At 44.5% G+C, this 20,940-nt stretch overlaps 1 protein-coding gene across 6 annotated transcripts in view; it reads right to left on the bottom strand.

Moving 5' to 3' along the window:
* Window positions 1-52: 52 nt before the first annotated feature.
* Window positions 53-20,940, bottom strand: part of srpk2 (SRSF protein kinase 2) — a 66,513-nt gene continuing 45,625 nt past the window's right edge. For 3 of the 6 annotated variants that reach the window (XM_029115182.2, XM_029115187.2, XM_029115184.2), the window contains 13 exons: window positions 19,995-20,103; window positions 18,579-18,666; window positions 18,377-18,464; window positions 18,004-18,110; window positions 16,195-16,360; window positions 13,911-13,936; window positions 13,419-13,734; window positions 11,079-11,999; window positions 10,469-10,584; window positions 10,202-10,309; window positions 9,478-9,547; window positions 3,476-3,568; window positions 53-2,615 (listed from right to left, as the gene is read on the bottom strand). In XM_029115182.2, coding sequence (XP_028971015.2) covers window positions 2,431-2,615; window positions 3,476-3,568; window positions 9,478-9,547; window positions 10,202-10,309; window positions 10,469-10,584; window positions 11,079-11,999; window positions 13,419-13,734; window positions 13,911-13,936; window positions 16,195-16,360; window positions 18,004-18,110; window positions 18,377-18,464; window positions 18,579-18,666; window positions 19,995-20,103 — 2,393 coding nt within the window. In that variant the 3' untranslated portion in view covers window positions 53-2,430. Of the gene's footprint in view, window positions 2,616-3,475; window positions 3,569-3,987; window positions 4,081-9,477; window positions 9,548-10,201; window positions 10,310-10,468; window positions 10,585-11,078; window positions 12,000-13,418; window positions 13,735-13,910; window positions 13,937-16,194; window positions 16,361-18,003; window positions 18,111-18,376; window positions 18,465-18,578; window positions 18,667-19,994; window positions 20,104-20,940 lie in introns of all 6 variants that reach the window. The other 3 variants (XM_029115186.2, XM_029115185.2, XM_029115183.2) reach the window with 3 other exon arrangements.

Here is a 20,940-nt window from a genome sequence, read left to right as displayed (position 1 = left end):
TTGTTTAGTTAAAACTGCTCTACACTTTCAAAGACCACATTAAGACGGAGGACTCCATTAATTTACAATTTTATTAAATCTTTCCATGAAAAACAGACAAGAGACACGATTCTGTGGATGTCAGGAAGAACAGTCAGCATGGCTGAGAGTGAGATCAGGAGCTTTTGGTGCAAAAAGTCATAATTTATTACTGTGAACATTTTTGATCTATTTCATCACCATCTCAAGTCCAAATAAAGCAGCTCTGTTCATGTAAGAGGGGAGGAAGAGGTGACAACTGAGTAAAAAATAACTAATCAGAATTATAATAACAGTAATAATATCATAATTACAAAAGAAATAAACATCTCTAAACAGACAAACACTATCACCTCAAAAGGACAAGATTCGGTCACTGTCACAACAACCACAGAAATTAGCTTTTTTTTTTTACTATTTATTTTTTCTTTAAATGAATTAAATATTTTTAAAAATATCTCACAATTTACTTATACTCATTTGAATTTTATTGCAAAAAAATAGGCAACTGGACTAATTGTGATGGTAATTGTGTGTGAGAGAGATGTGGAGTGGAACGCACGAGCAATGGCACAGAGGCGCTGTGGTGTGCAGGAATGCAGTACCCTCATCAGCCACAGGGTGGCACATTTCTACATTCCACCTAGTGGCCTTCAGAATGGCTCCGCCTCTCACCACTGTCTGTGACAGCCTCTTAAGGAATGATGCATGTGTTTGTTTCATATCTGTCCATCGGTCGTAACTTCGGAGCCGGTTCTCAGAGTTATGTACAAAGGTAAATCCCTGAACAACATCTATAAAGACAAGTGCAACCTCTATTTCTCAAACCCCTTCTGGAGAAGCTCAGGATCAAGATCGAGGGTTTACTCTGTAGTTACTAAGGGGGAATATTCAGATCTGGCAAATGTGCCACACCAGGGACTCGTAAAGATTGTTCTCGTTTGGGATAAAGTGGAAGAGAGGTCGGAAATGGAGCGGATGGACCAGGAATGTCGAAAAGGGAATGAGGATTTGATAAAGTGGTAACAGGGATCTTGGATACCCTCAGACGCACCAACACAATGGCATAAGTGCCTCCTTTCATTTTCAAATTAAAAAGACAAGAAGACAAAAACAAAAACCAAATCAGTGAAATGCTAAATTCGAAGTAACACCTGTCCACCATCATCATAAACCCTTCCTGTTAACCAATCAGCCTCTCCATGCGAATCACTCTTTCCATGACAGAGGAGCTCTTTACAGAGGAAGCAGTCTGGCTCATCAAGCATCAGTTTTGTTCTGTGTCTCTCTGCTTGTGGCAGCAGTTCAGTTTTGGCGCCCCCTGCTGGGCTGGCTGCCCATTATGTCTCTGCAGTGGCTGGGTACAGGGCTTGGGCTGGCATGCAGCTCAGTGTGTTGGTGGCGGGGTGGGGAGGGGAGCTGTACAGGGACAGGGTTTGGGGGGGGGTGGGGGGTGTAAACAGTTCAGCGATACTGCTTCAGTCCTGGGCAGGGAGCGGGTGGCGGAGGGGCGGGGGGTGGTCACAGTACCCCTAAATACAGGAAGGGAGAGGGGCTGGGGAGAAGAGAGATGGGGGCGGAGAGAAGAGGAGTGGGTAACGGACTGACGATTCGGATGTCCGGTTGGTTCTTTTTAGGAAAGGGACGTACTCACACTGGCATACACACACACACACACACTTCTGCCTCAGCAAGATTATGCTGTGCTGCTTTAAGGACACGCAGATGGAGCTTCAGTATCTCACAGTCAGCATTATGATGGTGGCGCTGATTGACTTCTAATAGGAAACCCAGTTAGCCTCGGCTCTAGATAAGATCTGTTAAGACTCTTCAGACTGCATAGTCTTTCAAAGTAGGGGTTAGTCTCTCTTCTGACTGCATGGTGTTTCTAATTAGGAGTTAGTCTCTCTTCAGACTGCATGGTCTTTCTAAGTAGGGGTTAGTCTCTCTTCAGACTGCATGGTCTTTCTAAGTAGGGGTTAGTCTCTCTTCAGACTGCATGGTCATTCTAAGTAGGGGATGTCATGGAAGACAGTCCTGACCATGGCTGCTGCTGGTAGAGATCTCTGTCCTGCCTTTCTAGAAGTGTGGACGTTTAATGTCAATCTAGTCCATTCCTGGAGCCCTCTACTCCTCGTGTGGGGAGAACAGCAGAGGAGCAGCCTCTGGGTCTCTGACAGCTTCATCTCTCCAACTGCTGAGGCTTTGTGGGCGTATGCGTTGCATGTGTGTGCCTGTGTATTCCTATGTGCGTGTGGTAGGCTCAGGCCAGGGCAGGACCGAGAAAGGGACCACCCCCTATCCACCCGTCCCCTCCCCTCCTCCCACCAGCTCCCTCTCTCTAGTCCCACGTGCCTTAGCTTTGAGCAGTGGGTGGAGGCTGCCACTGGGGTTGGGGGTGGGATTGTGTCGCTACGAGTTGAGCCAGGGGTGATTGAGGCAGTCCCCGGCCGAGGCCCTCTTCTCAGGTACCATCTCCAGCATGGGCAGCAGGAAGTGGGTGAAGTGGCAAGCATCCTCAGAGGCCCAGCCGTACTTCTCCACCAACACATCAAACAGGGACCAGGGCTTCAGCTTGGTGATGTGCCTCAGCTCACCTACAGGGGGAGGTAGAGAGAGAAAAAACAGGGTTAGATTGCTGAGTTACAGTGCTTCTATGAGATAGACAGTAAGAAATAGAAGAAAACGAGACACAAGACAGTAGAACTCATGCTCAATCCCAATATACCATATTGTCATCCAGTCCATGTCTCTTTGCATTTGTCCGCATTGAGTGGGTAATGCAGGACTTCCTTCTATAGCTTTCACCAATCTACTTATTAAGTCATATTCCATTATATTACATAAGTTGTAAATGAAGACAGAGAAGATGAAGACTACTGAGACATGACCGAATAAAAAGGACAAACCACGAGTCGTGTACCTAACGAGTGACCGGGAGTCAATCAGAACACATTAAGACCACAGAGAGATTAAAAGGCGCTAATTAAAGACATCATGTACAGCAGACGAGATCTCCGACATAGAGAGAACATGAAAGAAAATAAATCAATCAGAATATTACAGCCCAGTTACTCGAACTTGGAGAGAAGCAGCCATACTGTTTCTACGGGCACTTACCAGAGAGGGAAACTGAGGTAACAGACTGGAGTCTCAGGGAGGGGAGGAGCTACAGTACTCACATCTCAGCCAGCTGACCAGCAGTATGACTGCTGATGCTTTTACTGATGTAAACCACAAAACTGCTAACACTTGAACGAATGCATGTAACATACTGTACCAGTCAAAGGTTTGGACACACTTACCCATTCACTTGTGTCCAAGCTTTTGACTGGTTCTACAAGGAAACCTTTACAAGCGTGCTTTCTTACAGGTGAAAGTTGTGTAGGTCCAGAACCAATGTGGTTTACTCCTGTCATTGCCGTAGTGACACCGTGGTGACTCGTCATGCCGTTACCTTTCTTGGAGAAGAACTCGCGGCTGTACTTCCCGGCGGCGACCACTTTGCGTGGAACTTTCCCCAGGAGCTCCATAATCAGAGCGATGTGATCTGAAGCCCGGCCGCCACAGGCCACACCATAAGAGAACAGGCACGGGACAGTGTTACAGCATGCACACACACGCGCGCGCACGCACGCACGCACTACACGCGCGTGCGCGCGCGCACTACACGCTGGAGGGACTGACGGACACACTGCTGCCTGCAGACAACGCCCGGTCAGACGGACTGTGAGGGGGGGTGCCAAATCTCTCCCGGAGGTAATGGAGAGGGCTATGATTGGCTGGAAAGTGGATGTGAAAAAGAGCCAATAGACACAATTGTCTGCTAGGCAGCCTGGTAACTAGTTGCAGAGGTCCCCTTATTGCTGCTGGAAAACCTCTACAAGTGTCCCCTTTGCATGTCTGTCTGGGTTTCTGTCTGCTGGAGACCGTGTGTCCGTGTCCCAGCAGCACTTTCCCCAGCGCTACCTCTTCGGTTGAAGAACTCCCGGGAATATTTTCCGGAGAGGGCAAAGTGTCGTGGAATAACGCCCAGCAGCTCAATGATGTGAGCTATATGGTCTACAGAAGAGAGAGGAGGAGGAGCAGCAAGGAGGAAGAGGACGAGAAGGACAAGGAACCAGGAGATTGAGACAAGGGGAGGGAGGGAAAGACAACAAGAAAATAGAACGGGGGGTTGAAACAGGAAGGGAAGGGAAGAGAGAAGGAAGAAAGGAGGGGGGGTGAAAAAGAGACAGAGACAGCTAAGTGTTAGTGAGCCATATCAGCGTGGTTGACATGGAGTGGAGGTCTAGTGGAGAGCAGAGACAGAGACATGCACCCACTACTCCTGACTGAGTTCAGCATTCTACATGACTACAGTCCAGGGACGGTCTGGGCCTATACATACTGACTCACTGGCATCTTTGTGGTACGGTGAAGTACCGGTAAAATCCCTGCCGCGTTCATGTTTTGGACACGGGACGTGTGGGGTCAAATGTGTCAGGAAACATAATGCACTTAACTGGTCACGAGATCAACACCGCCACTGAGTATAGCGAGTGAGTGAGTTAGTGAGTGGGTGAGTTAGTGGCTGAGTTAGTTAGTGGGTGAGTTAGTGAGTGAGTTAGTTAGTGAGTGAGTGAGTGGGTGAGTTAGTGAGTGGGTGAGTGTGTTAGTGAGTGAGAGAGTGAGTTAGTTAGTGAGTGAGTGGGTAGGTGAGTAAAAGAGTGAGTAAATGAGTGGATGGAGGCGGGTCAGGATGAGGTGACAGTGTGCAGGAAGTTAGCAGGATCAGGCGGGGTTAGGGGCCAAGTGGTGATTCACTTTCAGTCACTTGTATGCAGGGCGAAAGGCATTAGGGTGGACGACAGAGATGGAACAGGATGTGGGGATTAGATGAGCCAGGTTGGGTTAGTTCCACTGAGGATAACAGATGTAGAGTGACACGATAGGTTCAGGTCTAATAGATAGATAGATTATAGGGAGGGAAATGAAAAGGCAGCATACTAAACCCTGCTGGATATTTCCAGTTCATTTATGAATTGTAGAGCGACTGAGGTTTCTACAGAAAATGACTGTTTTTGACCAATGTGCTATAGGCACCGGGTTGTATAAATCAACTACTAAATACAGTCACTCAGACTAAACACTATCCCAGAATCAAAGTAAATAATTATATAACTCTTTTAAGATTTGTTTACACAGGAAATCATGTAATCAACAAAAACCCGGACACAGTATAAAGCTTTGGCCACAGAAGATCATTCTTTTTTTCTTCTTTTCAAGAATAAGACGTGTGTTGTTATAGACGACCAACATGTTTACTGTTTTGGCATCACATGCAGGAATACCAAAATGCATGGATGATAGATGACGTTCAACTGTCATCCAAATGCAGCACAAATCGGGCCAGGTATAAAGCAATATTTTAAATTAGCAGGAAAACAGTGTTTGGAAATCAAATGGCTATTGCCAGAAAGAGAACATAAACTCTAATCTGTATTTTACTTATCATATTTACAAACTTGAAACCAGCCGAGAACATTGTCTATATTGTGTTAGAAATGTACTCTGACATGATTATGACCCGATTATGACCTTGTATGGTCTTAGTTCTGTTCCTGTCTCCTGTTTGGGTGTGTTTGTCACCATTGCAAGGGTAAGTTATATGGCACACTGTTACCTGTTCCCATTGCGTTAATATGAATGTAGTAATACCCTGCTCTTAGGGACCGGCGCCTGTTCAAGACAGTGTAAGGAATTAGTATCTGTCAGGATAGTATCTGTCAAATAGAGTAATGTCAGCCACTTAATTATTGCAAGATTAAGTCTGTTCTCCTCACTCTCATTAGAGGAACTGTGCTAGTTACTCCAATTCTTACCAAGCTGCACGAAATAAAGAAATCAATTATACCCTATAATTCTTGGTGTCGGTGCTGTTTCTCCCACAATATCCCTGGTAAGTGTGTATATTTACTCTTTATCACTGGGCCAGATCCACTTGATAGTTTAATTGCCCATGTTAAATGGGCATCGTATTGTACAGTTTGTGTCTCCCCTTTCCACAGGGAGCCTAGGTTGCTTTCATTGATCTGTTGGTCAGTGTCAGCAGCCTGTCATTTAGGCCAAATTAAAAAGGCTTCTTGTAATGTCTCCAGTCATATATAATGTAGTCGAAAGGCAATGGAAATGTGTTCGGAAAACTCACATTGTTTTGTTGTGCAAACAACCATATAGATTTAGCTGATACTCTGTAGCCAAGGCTTATGAGCTGTATATTATATTAGCATACATTCTGACTTTTCAATCATTCATCACATTAGGAATATTTGGTTATCCATCTAAAATATGATGATACAGGTGCTCGTCATAAAATGTGAATATCATCAAAAAGTTTATTTATTTCAGTAATTCCATTCAAAAAGTGAAACTTGTATATTATATTCATTCATTACACATAGACTGATATATTTCAAATGTTTATTTCTTTTGTGATGATTATAACTGACAACTAATGAAAATCCCAAATTCAGTATCTCAGAAAATTTGAATATTACTTAAGACCAATACAAAAAAAATATTTTTAGAAATGTTGGCCAACTGAAAAGTATGAACATGAAAAGTATGAGCATGTACAGCACTCAATACTTAGATGGGGCTCCTTTTGCCTGAATTACTGCAGCAATGCAGCATGGAGTCGATCAGTATGTGGCACTGCTCAGGTGTTATGAGAGCCCAGGTTGCTCTGATTGTGGCCTTCAGCTCTTCTGCATTGTTGGGTCTGGCGTATCGCATCTTCCTCTTCACAATACCCCATAGATTTTCTATAGGGTTAAGGTCAGGCGAGTTTGCTGGCCAATTAAGAACAGGGATACCATGGTCCTTAAACCAGGTACTGGTAGCTTTGGCACTGTGTGCAGGGGCCAAATCCTGTTGGAAAATGAAATCTGCATCTCCATAAAGTTGGTCAGCAGCAGGAAGCATGAAGTGCTCTAAAACTTCCTGGTAGACGGCTGCATTGACCTTGGACCTCAGAAAACACAGTGGACCAACACCAGCAGATGACATGGCACCCCAAACCATCACTGACTATGGAAACTTTATACTGGACTTCAAGCAACTTGGATTCTGTGCCTCTCCTCTCTTCCTCCAGACTCTGGGACCTTGATTTCCAAAGGAACTGTAAAATGTACTTTCATCAGAGAACATAACTTTGGACCACTCAGCAGCAGTCCAGTCCTTTTTGTCTTTAGCCCAGGCGAGATGCTTCTGACGCTGTGTCTTGTTCAAGAGTGGCTTGACACAAGGAATGCGACTGCTGAAACCCATGTCTTGCATATGTCTGTGCGTGGTGGTTCTTGAAGCACTGACTCCAGCTGCAGTCCACTCTTTGTGAAACTCCCCAAAATTTTTGAATGGGTTTTGTTTCACAATCCTCTCCAGGGTGCGGTTATCCCTATTGCTTGTACACTTTTTCTACCACATCTTTTCCTTCCATTCGCCTCTCTATTAATGTGCTTGGACACAGGGCTCTGTTTAGCAGTGACCTTTTGTGTCTTGCCCTCCTTGTGCAAGGTGTCAATGGTCGTCTTTTGGACAGCTGTCAAATCAGCAGTCTTCCCCATGATTGTGTTGCCTACAGAACTAGACTGAGAGACCATTTAAAGGCCTTTGCAGGTGTTTTGAGTTCATTAGCTGATTAGAGTGTGGCACCAGGTGTCTTCAATATTGAACCTGAATTTGGGGTTTTCATCAGTTGTCAGTTATAATCATCAAAATAAAAATTAAATAAACACTTGAAATATATCAGTCTGTGTGGAATTAATGTATATATTATACAAGTTTCACTCTTTGAATGGAATTACTGAAATAAATCAACTTTTTGATGATATTCTAATTTTATGACCAGCACCTGTAGATGCATGGAATTAATTACTTCATGGGTGATTATACAGTCAAATGTACATAGAAAATGTGCTTCCCCAAACTAGAAACATGTGCTGATTAAGTGTAATATGTATAACCTTATGTGTAGCATTGTTTGCATTTTAAGTGTACTATTACGTGTCGTAGAATATGTAGTATGTGTTGTATTGAGTATAGGGTGTGTTATATCGTTTGGTATTATGTGTACATGCAGTATTACGTGTAGCAGTGCATATAATATGTGTCGTATTGTGTATAGGGTGTGTTATATCGTTTGGTATTATGTGTACATGCAGTATTCTGTGTAGCAGTACATATAATATGTGTAGTATTGTGTATAGGGTGTGTTATATCGTTTGGTATTATGTGTACATGCAGTATTATGTGTAGCAGTACATATAATATGTGTAGTATTGTGTATAGGGTGTGTTATATCGTTTGGTATTATGTGTACATGCAGTATTCTGTGTAGCAGTACATATAATATGTGTAGTATTGAGTATAGGGTGTGTTGTATCGTTTGGTATTATGTGTACATGCAGTATTCTGTGTAGCAGTACATATAATATGTGTAGTATTGTGTATAGGGGGTGTGTTATATCGTTTGGTATTATGTGTACATGCAGTATTCTGTGTAGCAGTACATATAATATGTGTAGTATTGAGTATAGGGTGTGTTATATCGTTTGGTATTATGTGTACATGCAGTATTCTGTGTAGCAGTACATATAATATGTGTAGTATTGTGTATAGGGTGTGTTATATTGTTTGGTATTATGTGTACATGCAGTATTCTGTGTAGCAGTACATATAATATGTGTAGTATTGTGTATAGGGTGTGTTATTTCGTTTGGTATTATGTGTACATGCAGTATTATGTGTCGCAGTGCACATATGTGCTTCCCCAAACTATGTGCTGATTAAGTGTAATATGTATAACCTTATGTGTAGCATTGTTTGCATTTTAAGTGTACTATTATGTGTCGTAGAATATGTAGTATGTGTCGTATTGAGTATAGGGTGTGTTATATCGTTTGGTATTATGTGTACATGCAGTATTATGTGTAGCAGTGCATAAATGTTTTTGTAGTATTGTGTATAGGATGTGTTATATCGTTTGGTATTATGTGTACATGCAGTATTATGTGTAGCAGTACATATAATATGTGTAGTATTGGGTATAGGGTGTGTTATAATGTTTGGTATTATGTGTACATGCAGTATTATGTGTAGCAGTGCATAAATGTTTTTGTAGTATTGTGTATAGGGTGTGTTATATCGTTTGGTATTATGTGTACATGCAGTATTATGTGTAGCAGTACATATAATATGTGTAGTATTGGGTATAGGGTGTGTTATAATGTTTGGTATTATGTGTACATGCAGTATTATGTGTGGCAGTGCATAAATGTTTTTGTAGTATTGTGTATAGGGTGTGTTATATCGTTTGGTATTATGTGTACATGCAGTATTATGCATAGTACTTTGTGTAGTATTTTAGGTAGTATTAAGTGATTCATCTGTTAGTAGAAGCAGTGAGTAGAGACTCACCCTCATCCCTGGAGTAGTCCTCCCCAGAGTGTGGCTCAAACAGGTAGTCTCCTGTAGCCAACTCGAATGCCTGAACAACACACAGGATAGGAACATCAGACCTGGGGAATGCCTGCTGGGTGGTAAGACGCGCGTGTGTGTGTGTGTGTGTGTGTGTGTATTATGGTATTATGTGTACATGCAGTATTCTGTGTAGCAGTGCATATAATATGTGTAGTATTGTGTATAGGGTGTGTTATATCGTTTGGTATTATGTGTACATGCAGTATTATGTGTAGCAGTGCATATACTATGTGTAGTATTGTGTATAGGGTGTTATATCGTTTGGTATTATGTGTACATGCAGTATTATGTGTAGCAGTGCATATAATATGTGTAGTATTGTGTATAGGGTGTGTTATATCGTTTGGTATTATGTGTACATGCAGTATTATGTGTAGCAGTGCATAAATGTTTTTGTAGTATTGTGTATAGGGTGTTATATCGTTTGGTATTATGTGTACATGCAGTATTATGTGTAGCAGTGCATATAATATGTGTAGTATTGGGTATAGGGTGTGTTATATCGTTTGGTATTATGTGTACATGCAGTATTATGTGTAGCCAACTCGAATGCCTGAACAACACACAGGATAGGAACATCAGACCTGGGGAATGCCTGCTGGGTGGTAAGACGCGTGTGTGTGTGTGTGTGTGTGTGTGTATATGTGTGTCGTGTTCTCACCATACAAGCGGTGCTCCAGATGTCAGCAGGAGTGCTGTAACCAGCTCCTATCAGGACCTCAATAGAACGATACTGTCTGGTCTGGATGTCCTCGGTGAAGTGTTTGTGCTGAGAGGGAGGGATTGAGAGAGGAGAAAGAGAGATGGAGAGAAAGAAAGAGAAAAGGGAGAAAGAGAACGAGGAGAAGGAAGACTGAGAATGAGTCTTGTGCAACTACCTCACGAGTATGCTGTACGCAACACACACACACACACACACACATCTTACCACCCAGCAAGCGTTCCCCAGGTCAGCTATCTTAACCCGGAGTGTGTCGGCATTGCGGGGATCCAGCGGGTTGACCAGCAGGTCTGCTGCTCTCGCCTTGGCTAGAACCATATCATCTAGTTAGGATAAATGTGTTATTGTTGCGCACCGGGACAGTACAGCATACACCGGGTTGAATACGTCGGCATTTGAAAATCTGGCATTCACGTTAAATAGTCTTTTCCAGCATGCAGTACCAAAACAAGTATTTCATGTAGGTGAATGGTTATTTGTATAAACCTATGATATTGTGATATTTTCAAAATTGGATTTGACAGTTTTTAGCTGGGATAAATGTGGAGTGTATTTGATCCTTTGAAATTCTTTCCAAGCTTACTTCCAAACTACTTATCAAATAAATGATACAGTATCTGAATACTTTGAATGAATGTATAGATGTATGTACAGTCTATATATCTATATATGTGCTGTATTTGAACCAGATCTGATTTACAGTAATAGTCGCTCAACACAAAGATACAGTATTTCCATGTTCTATCATGCACTGTCTTTTTCTTTCCACACAGGTCTGTGTGCATCTGGTCCACGCTTGTTTGTGTGTTTGTGTCACCTTTGGGCGTGTCTCCGGTGCTGGACGACGAGACGGTGCGGCTGCGGTCTGCAGTGGGGCTGTGAGGGGAGGTCTCGCTCCCTGGGTGATCAGCTCCACCCAACGTGACGGGGCTTCCCGGATCAGGGTCCAGGGGCAGGTCAGGGAAGCGCGGCGCGGTGCCCCTGTGGCGCTGGGCCCCGTTGGTCAGGCCTGGCATGACCACCTCACCGTTGAAGAGCTCATAGGATGAACTGAGAGAGCTGTTGTCCCTGTCGGTGCAGCTGATCTCCGACTCCACCAGGGGGCACTGCAGAGGTAGGGGAATGGGTGAGGAGGCGGGGACAGCGGGGTTGGCTCTGGGACCTCTCTCTCTCTCCTCGCTGCCCAGCTGGACGTGCCCGTTGGTTTTGGGGGTGTCCTTGTTCCTCCCTGTGCTGGCGGAGATGGATATGGTGAGATCACCGGCACCCATCTCCGTTTCCTCGGCGTCGTCATCTTCATCGTCGTCGTCGTCTTCATCATCGTCTTCATCGTCATCGTCGTCCTCCTCCTCATCCTCCTCTCTGTCCTTCTCCTGCTCCTTGATCTCCCCTTCCCCCTCCTCTTGTTCTGTTTTTCTCTCCTTTGGCTCCTCCTGTTCTCCCTCTGCTGCTGTTGGCGGATCGGCAGACACTGTAAACAACTCTTCGTCGTCGTCCTCATCCTCCTCTTCCTCTTCCTCCTTTTCTTCCTTTACGTCCTCTTTACCATCCTCCTCCTCCTCTTCCTCCTCCTTATTCTCCTCTTCCTCCTCGTCTTCCTCTGCGGTGTTGCCATCCCCGGGTGCGCTGCTAGTGGGTGTGGGGGTCTGTGTCTCTGGGGTGGGACTGGGGAGGGGCTCCGTCTCTGGTGCCTCTGGAGAGGGGAGTGCCTCTGACTGCTCCTGGGGAGGAGCTGCACCTGAGATGGAGAGCTTTGGTTAGACCAGGGCTCTGCAACAGCTCGATCGCAAGCTACTGGTAGCTTGTAGGCCATTTATAAGTAGTTCACCTAACATGCAGTTTTTAATCTTATAAAGAAATCTAACCTGTTTTAGACATTGCAGGCTCCCAGCTACTTGAGATTATCCCACCCCTGTTTCGCCACTACTGACTTCAAAAGCTTTCAGCATGTCCCTGTCTGCCTGTGTGGTGTGTGTGTTTGATCATCAGCTGATAAGAGCCACACCGTCCTCGTGTGTCTGTAAGAAGACCCCAGCGCAGCAATTTGACCTGTTACACCGCAAACTTGGATCCAAGAAAAATAATCTTCAGATGCAATTTCACACCAGCCGTGCAAGTTAGGCTCTTCACGCATGCCGCAATGTTGCAACTTAATTTCCCCACATTTGTTTTTGCTTTGAGTAAATATATATTATTCATACCATAGCCCTCAAAATTATTCACCCCCCTTTTCTACATCTAAATGAATTACAAATACAAAACAGAAAATACTTAAATACTTGAATCCCAATTTCCAGATCTCTTATAGACTTTAGCAGGTTTTCTTCTTGGATTTCTCTATACTTTGCTGCAACAATTTTGCCCTCATTTTACCCTCTAAGCTTTTCAGGCCCTGACGTAGAGCAGCAAACCCACAGCATGATGCTGCCACCATCATGCTTCATGGTGCGCAAGGTGTTCTCACAATAACGTGCAATGTTAGGCGGGTGCAAAACATAGTGCTTAGGGTTCAGACCATAAAGCTCTATTTTGGTCCCATCTAACCATAGATAAGATAACTTTATTATCTCCAAGGGGAAATTTTGTTTACGGACATACATACTTATATATTATCAACAGTTATCAAAAAAGAATGGAATACAATCTTCTTCCACAAGCCTTCTGGCATATTTTAGCCAATATTTGATGTAAGTTGTGTTTTTGCCATTCTCCCATAATGGCACATGGTGTCTCACAGCTCATTCGTGGAAGACTATTAATCCTTTAGGGTTGCCATAGGCTTCTCTTTGACTAGAGGTTGAATTATTTACTAGAGAGAGACTGTATGTGTTGTGTATGTATTGTGTGTATATCTGTAGTGATGTGTGTATATCTGTAGCCGGCAGCAGAAGTGCAATCAACGGTCAAGATTTGCGATTAACGGCCAATTACACTGTCTCCCATTTTGTTTTTGCTCTACAAATATTGGTAATATTCATAAGTTGAAGTCCCCCAATCAATTATAATCCTAAACCAGTGAAAACAACTAAGAAACAGAATTTGGGAAAAAATACATTAACATTTGACCAGAAAACATAGTGCAGTACTTGTTACACTGAGGCCCGGGAGAAAAGCTGCAGGGTTCAGAAGAAGAATGTGCACGACTGAAGGGACTCACAGGTGTGATTGGTCAGCCGGGTGGGTCTTTCCCTTTCCCCCTCTACCTCCTCCTCCTCTTCTCCGTCGTCATCGTCGTCGTCATCATCTTCGTCATCGCTCTCGCCCGGTGCGACGGCAGGACCCAGTGCTGCGTTGAGGTGCGCGTGTTTCGGGGAGTTTGGCCCCTCTTCACCGTTGGGGCCACCTGTGACCCTCTGTTTTTCAGCCTCTCTCTCCAGGGCCTCGATCTCCAGCATGCGGCGCTCCAACAGCTCGGTCTGACGCTTCTGCTTCTTCTTCAGCTTCTTCTTCTTGTTTTTGGAGATCTTCCCCACCTGAGGGAGAGGAGCGTGGGGGAGAGAGGAGCAAGAGGTGAGAGCGGGAGTGAAAGGATCGAGGAGGACATGTAGAGTGTGTTATAGTCGCTGTCTCACACTCCCCCAGTTGTGGAGTGGTTTCCATGGAACAGTATTTGTGCTGTGAGGTTAACAGAAGATGTTGTACCACTCACCGGTTTGGCCTGTGGTGCTGTGCTGACTGTTGGGATGAAACACAGTCATCATGCAAGTCAGAGTCCAGCCAAAGCTCAGCTTCAAACACATTATTCCTGCACACTCCTGTATAACACAAACCCTTGAACAAGACCCCTGTTACATTATTCAGACCCTCGAAAAGACGTCATACAGAATTGGGTGAACTGTGAGACGAAAGGACGATTTTATCAAAGTCATTCATGGTAGCTTTGTTCCCTTGTCCTAGATCCATTATAATCAACCGTGTTATGTAACACCTACATACAGACCGGCATCTTTCCAACCTGACTCACTGGCGTGGAATCTGCAGATTTGTCGACCAGTGCAAAGGAACATGATCAGGTTTTCGAGGAAAGGTTGGGCTTGTAATTAGTGACTTAGAGCTGTCAAACCCCTTTTAATGACCGTTTCAAATGAACCATTGAAGGGTTCCCATTGGTTGTGCAGACAGCGATTGACAGACAAGTCTTGGAGGGGTTCATGGAGGGGTACAAAGAAGTCCAGACCCCTTGCCATTACTCCTGTTGTGTGATGTCAACTTTCAAAGGCACTTAAAGTGCTGGTATCCTCATCTGTCCATGAGTTGATTTTAATGGGAATACAATTTAAAAGAACGCTGGCCTAAGACAACAGGGGAATGCATGCAAGTGGAAGCAAACAGAGAGCCCCAGACAGATAAACATGCTTAAAAACTCTGCCTCGGCACTTTGCTCCTCTCCCTCCATGCTAAAGGCACATTTCTAGAATCACTCTCACCATGAGCCTGCTTTTAGTGGAGCCGTGAGGTCTCAGGCAGTCTCCGTGCCAATCAAATCAAACTAGACAATACCTCTGGCCAAACTGAATGGTCGGCTGGCCAAGCTACAGCAACTAACGGAGAAACCTTCCAACTGGCTACTTCACGTGTTTATTTGATTTACAGACATATGAACGGCGTTCCTTATACTGACACAGTAACAGGACAGTCCTGCCATCAGAATTATGGTAAGATGAATCTACAAGTAGTAGATAGCACCAATCAGCATAGCACCAATGAGGCCAAAGTAGGCTGGAAAGTTCCAGAACCTTCCAGGTCAGCCAGTAAGGCCGGCCGCGCCCCCCGGTCCAGCTATCTCCCGGTGAGACCTTGTGTCTGTAGTGCCTCCCGGAAAGTAGTTTTGGGGTGTAGCCGGAAGCGTTAACTGGGAAAGGGCAAAGGAAGGGAAGAGCAAGAACAGGAGCTCCAAAAGGCAAACAGAGAGAGAGAGAGAGAGCAACAACCAGCCGTGCAGCCATGACTGCCGTTGGGTCCCAGAGAAACACACCAGGTCGGGGAAGCAGGATGGAGAGGCCAACGAGACTTTGAACGCCAGAGCCCATCTGCCCTAAACCGACTGCATCAGAGACGGTTGGTCAGTTAGGTTGGATAACTCTCTCACCCTCTTCCTCAACACATTTGGTTTCATTAATAACTGAACAGATCCTCAGTGTCCGTTCCCTGTATCTCTCCCTGTTACACGGGGCTAAAACCAGGGAGCACAGTCATCCCTCACCAGGGGAGAAAATACAATACAAATCAAATGGTCCACGAACGAGAAGCCAGCAGGAGGTCTCCTGGACGGGAAGTGGAAAATGTTGCTGGAAATGGAATTAAAGGGGTGGTAGGGGGCACTCTTCCTTGTGGTCTTTAAATCCCAGTGACCCAGGGCACTGAAGAGGACATTGTCCTCTGTAGCGTGTCATTTTTAAGGTGGGAGGTTAAATGGTTTTCCTGACGCCCTGTGCTCAGTAAAGATTCCACTAAAGATCTCATAAGAGTAGGGATGTTAACCCAAATGTCCTGGTTACATCTCCAGTCTGACTCTCATATCTCCATGGTTACCTAATCCCTAGCTTCAACGGACTCATTCATCCCTTCTCCTTAATCCATTCTCCTACCCCTTGTCAAGAAAATCTGTAATAAAAGTTTTTTTAGTACAACATTTTGCAAACAATAATGTATGTAAATCACTGTACTAAAATATAAATGTATATGCCTTTTATGACTCAACAAAGACTTCAGTGTAGTGGTTTTTACAAAGACTGAAATTGAGTTCAAGTACAGATAGTTATCTCAACACGGTTTAGGGAATAACAGTCACAAGTACTCTTTATAAATAGACCTGAAGACAGACTTTATTCACTATTCATTGTTGGACTAAATGGTTTTGGACAAATGTGTACGTGAAATGGTTTCTGGACTGTGGTTTTGGGTAATAATGATTCCGGTTTGTTCTCGTCTACCTGCTGAACCCGACGGAGGGGGCGCTCCAGCCTTCTGCCATTCTGTAGCCTCCACAGCCATTCGGCGGACAAACGCATCGTCCACACACATCAGGATGTTCTCCGGCTTGATGTCCGTGTGGATGATCTTACACTTACTGTGGAGGTAGTCCAGACCTTGCAGAACCTACACATATTCACAATTCAGCATGCAGACACGCGCAGGCACACATCCGAGCAAACACACGCGCACGCACGCACAAAGACAAACACCCGTCACAGATTAAACACGCGCCTACGCTCTCGCAATGCTAAAGGAATCATTCATTCTAGTCATTCTCCTTCGAGGACAAGGCTGTTGTTGTATGTGCCTTCATGCTGCATAGGTTTGCCAGCGTCTGCGTTTGAAGGGATGCCTTGAAGTTGAGAGCAGTTTCTATCTGTTGGGGGGGTGGGGGGGGGGGGCTGCGGCAGCGGTTCATTCCCGTGAGCAGCAGCACAGATGAGGAGATGAGGTCGGTTTCCATGCGGCCCTGCTGTGCTCAGCTCTTCTGGGGGAGATGAACTGAACTAACCCGGCCTGATCTGCAGTACTTATAAGGAACGCCACTCTGTTGCTGCCAATAAAGAGTTATTTCTTTGGAAGGGTTGTGTAATTGTTCCAAAATACAAACGTGCGTGCTCTACAGGAGAGGCCATCTATTCTGACAGTTCAGGTCCGAATCTCAGAACATCGAGGTGAGGGGGATGTTGGAATGTTTGTGGGTAAGAGTAAATATTCCAGTTCTTGTTATTACTGTTTTCCTTAAAAGTTTGACCTGATAGTTGCATCGTGGGAATGCTTGTCAGACTGATGTTGAGGTCTCTTTTTAGAATATGACAACGATCTCCATTTTAACAACGTACCCACTTGGCAAGATTTTGTGGGAAAAGTCACCCTGAATTGAAATGAGAAAATGTCTGTTTCACAGGTTTGGCCAGTAAAGACCAGTAGATTACAGTACAATAGAACACAATGACATTTGGTCCAGTTTGGACCAGCTTGTAAAAACTGAGAGTCATAAGACTCTTACTGACAGTTAGCAACATTTAGGCCATGAAGACCGAACACACCACAAATCATTCTGGTATTTCCTTCAGAGGGTCAAACTAGCACAGCCTACAACCAATGTTGGAACTCCTTCAAGTCTCCCATACACAGACAAACAATTGTTTGAAAGGTTGTAAATTGGATCAATAATTGGTGGTAAATGAATGGCAAGCACCCAGACAACCAAACCCATACTGTGTGATAACCAACATGGGTCTGGTTGTGAACAGACTGCTTAACGCCATTTTGGAACCCCAGGTTTTTTCCTGATAGTGAAAAGAGTCTAGTACAATATACCGGTCCTCAAAAACGACATAGTAAAAAGTATGACAACCATCCACTGAGTGAGTGTCTGAGTGTGTGGGCCTGTGTGGGCCTGTGTGTGACTACGGGTGGGCCTGTGTGTGACTACGGGTGGGCCTGTGTGTGGGCCTGTGTGTGACTACAGGTGGGCCTGTGTGTGACTACGGGTGGGCCTGTGTGTGACTACGGGTGGGCCTGTGTGTGACTACGGGTGGGCCTGTGTGTGGGCCTGTGTGTGACTACGGGTGGGCCTGTGTGTGACTACGGGTGGGCCTGTGTGTGACTACGGGTGGGCCTGTGTGTGACTACGGGTGGGCCTGTGTGTGACTACGGGTGGGCCTGTGTGTGACTACGGGTGGGCCTGTGTGTGACTACGGGTGGGCCTGTGTGTGACTACGGGTGGGCCTGTGTGTGACTACGGGTGGGCCTAGGCACACCTGTTTGATGATGCTCTTGACGCAGGGTAGAGGAAGGCCTTGGTAGTTGGACTTGATGATCCACTTTAGAAGGTGGTGCCCCAAAACCTCAAACACCATACATACATCTGAAGTGACTGGTCAAAGAGGATAACAGATCACAATGAGAAAGAGATCCACTCTTACTGCACTGAATAAACTACCCAAACACCCATCTATATGTCTTAAACTATGATAATATATACACATGGACAGGTGACAAATTGAACAAACACAGCTAGTTCTGTCACTATCTAGGCTAAAATTTGAGTAGGTGTCCAAACATTTGACAGGTACTATAAACACACGCGCACACACACACACACACACGCACGTCCTCTTCTGACAAGGATACGTATTCCATTGATTCCAGAGATCTTAAAGTCATCTATCAGCTGAACGACCATTTCCTTGTTTTGGTCAGAGGGGTCACTCTCTCTCACCTGGAGACGAACACACGGAACAGATAGAAAGTTTGAGTGGCGTTTGAGTGGGAACTGAAACACACACAGAAACTCACATCACACACATACTCTGACGAGCCAGAGTCTACTCACACAGCGTAGCAGTTTGATCTCATCCAGGGCCGTCTCTGTGTAGTGCTGGGCACTCTTCACCACTTTCATGGCCACAAAGTTCTTCACCCTGAAACAACAGTGTCCCATAAACGAAGACTCACAGCACTAGTATGGACTACAATACTGGACAAAAACAATAGACATTTTGACGCTATTCAAAGAAAGCCATTCCACTGTCGGATCATCTACAAATGGAGAAAAGTCCAGAACACTGGCTACAAGGGACAGGTCATCTCATCAAATTCAGCCTAAGAGCTGACTGTAAGATGCTCATAGACAACCTCAATGTTACATCATGGGATCTAGAGGCCTCTGTGGATCAATGTCACAGTGCATGAGTCAACTGCCAAGTAGAAACTGCACAACCTTGGCCTACATGTGAGGTCAGGAAGGAGGAAGCCTCTGCTCCAAAAAAATTATTAGACACGACTGACTTTTGCCAGACAACACCTGGGTAAAGACCAAAACTAATAGAACAATGTGCTCTGAACAGATAAGATAAAGGAGGAGTTGTTTGGTTGAATCCATGTTTGGTGAAATCAAAATACTGCTTTTGGACAGAAGAACCTCACGAACGTGAAAAGCATGGAGGAGGGGGCAGTATGGTTTGGGGCTGCTTTGCTGCCTCAGCGCCTGGACAATTTGTCATCATTTGAGTCAGCCATGAATTCCATTTTGTACCAGAGAATTCTTAAGGAGAATTTGAGGCCATCTGTCAAAAATTGGAAACTGTGTCAAACATGGATCTTGCAGCAGGACAATGAACCAAAACACAAATAAGCTACAACAGAATAGCAAAAAAAGAAGACATTACGCAGATGAAGCATTTCTGTAAAAAATAGTAGGCATTCCTCCCAGTCAATATAACAGACAGTTACAAGAAACGGCAAAATTAATTTATTTCAGCCAAAGGGGGCAGCACCAGCTATTGAAGCTGTGGCTGTACTTATTTTTTCAGCACTATGAAAATGCATTGCTATGCATTTCAGTGAATAAATGATTACAAAGTATTATCTTTCAGTGAATTAGGTTAACTATATCTGTCAATAGCAGTGAAATGAAGATTACACCTTCCGATGGGTGTACTTAACTGTACTGAATTAATTAACATACAGCTAGATCATTCTAACCAGACCTGAATTGTGGTTTTACTTCATTGTGTAACTGACTGGCCTGGGGCTGACTGAGTATCTGAGCTGTGTGACGTCATGGAGTTGAAAGGTGATACCCTGATACTGACACGGTTATCCATCCGTGTGGTTAACACCGTGACGCTCCGTATCTTTACTCTGCCGCTGGCTACTTCAGCACTTTAAAGGACTGCCGCTTTTAAGTCAAATCAGCTTCCTCGTCCCCATTAAGATGGCAAATTAAAAGTGTGTGTGAGAGACTTACTGAATGTCCCAGCACAGCCATACTGTGGAGAAGTGACCCCAGCCCAGCTTGCGGATCACGTGGTACCTCCCGTTGAAAAGATCCCCGATCTTTACCGGATGGTATCCACCTGAGAGAGAAAGAGAAACGAAGAGAAAGACGGAAAAAAACAATTAGAACCAACGAAATCACGAGAAAACTACAAGATAACTATTGGACTCACTGGAAATATTCAACCAGAAATGTCTTGGTGTGAGGTGAATCAAAGGTTAAAGTGGACAGGTTAAAGGGGACAGGTTAAAGGGGATGCAGCCCACCTGGTATGGAGACTATGCCAGACTACAACTATTGTCTAATGGCGGTCTTTCTGGCGGTAAGCTTAGCCTATTGCCACTGAAACATCACCCAGGTCGGTGCTTCATGTCTGGCAGCTAATGTATTTATTGTGTTGCCTTTCAGTTATACGTTGTTCAGACACTATACAGTGTATAGCTATTAATATAATATTTGAAAAGTCATCCTTTTGTTATTGTTGCATGTGAATGTTCGGTTTTCTTTTTCACTGTTGTTCATTTTAAGAAATAAAATTCTTGTTTTCCACATTTCCTACGCCAATGAAGCCAATTTGAGTTCAATTAAATTGAGAAACATGAATAAATTGATAGATACAGCTCCCAAAAAAATTAAGAGACCACTGCACCTTTTTCTTTCCTTTTCAGAAAAATCGAAAAAGGTTTTGATTGAGGAACCGACAACTGCAAATTGAACGCTTCTGTTCCTCACTCAAAACCTTCCTTTTCAACTTTTTTGGATCCCGTTGGAGAGAGGGGGGAGAGAGATAGATAGAGATACTGTTGGAGAGAGGGGGGAGAGAGATAGATAGAGATACCGTTGGAGAGAGGGGGGAGAGAGATAGATAGAGATACCGTTGGAGAGGGGGGGAGAGAGATAGATAGAGATACCGTTG

Source organism: Esox lucius, chromosome 19 (assembly GCF_011004845.1).
Source record: "Esox lucius isolate fEsoLuc1 chromosome 19, fEsoLuc1.pri, whole genome shotgun sequence".
NCBI lineage: Eukaryota > Metazoa > Chordata > Actinopteri > Esociformes > Esocidae > Esox > Esox lucius.
Note: the sequence above shows the minus strand (reverse complement) of the source record. Positions and strands in the feature narration are given on the sequence as shown.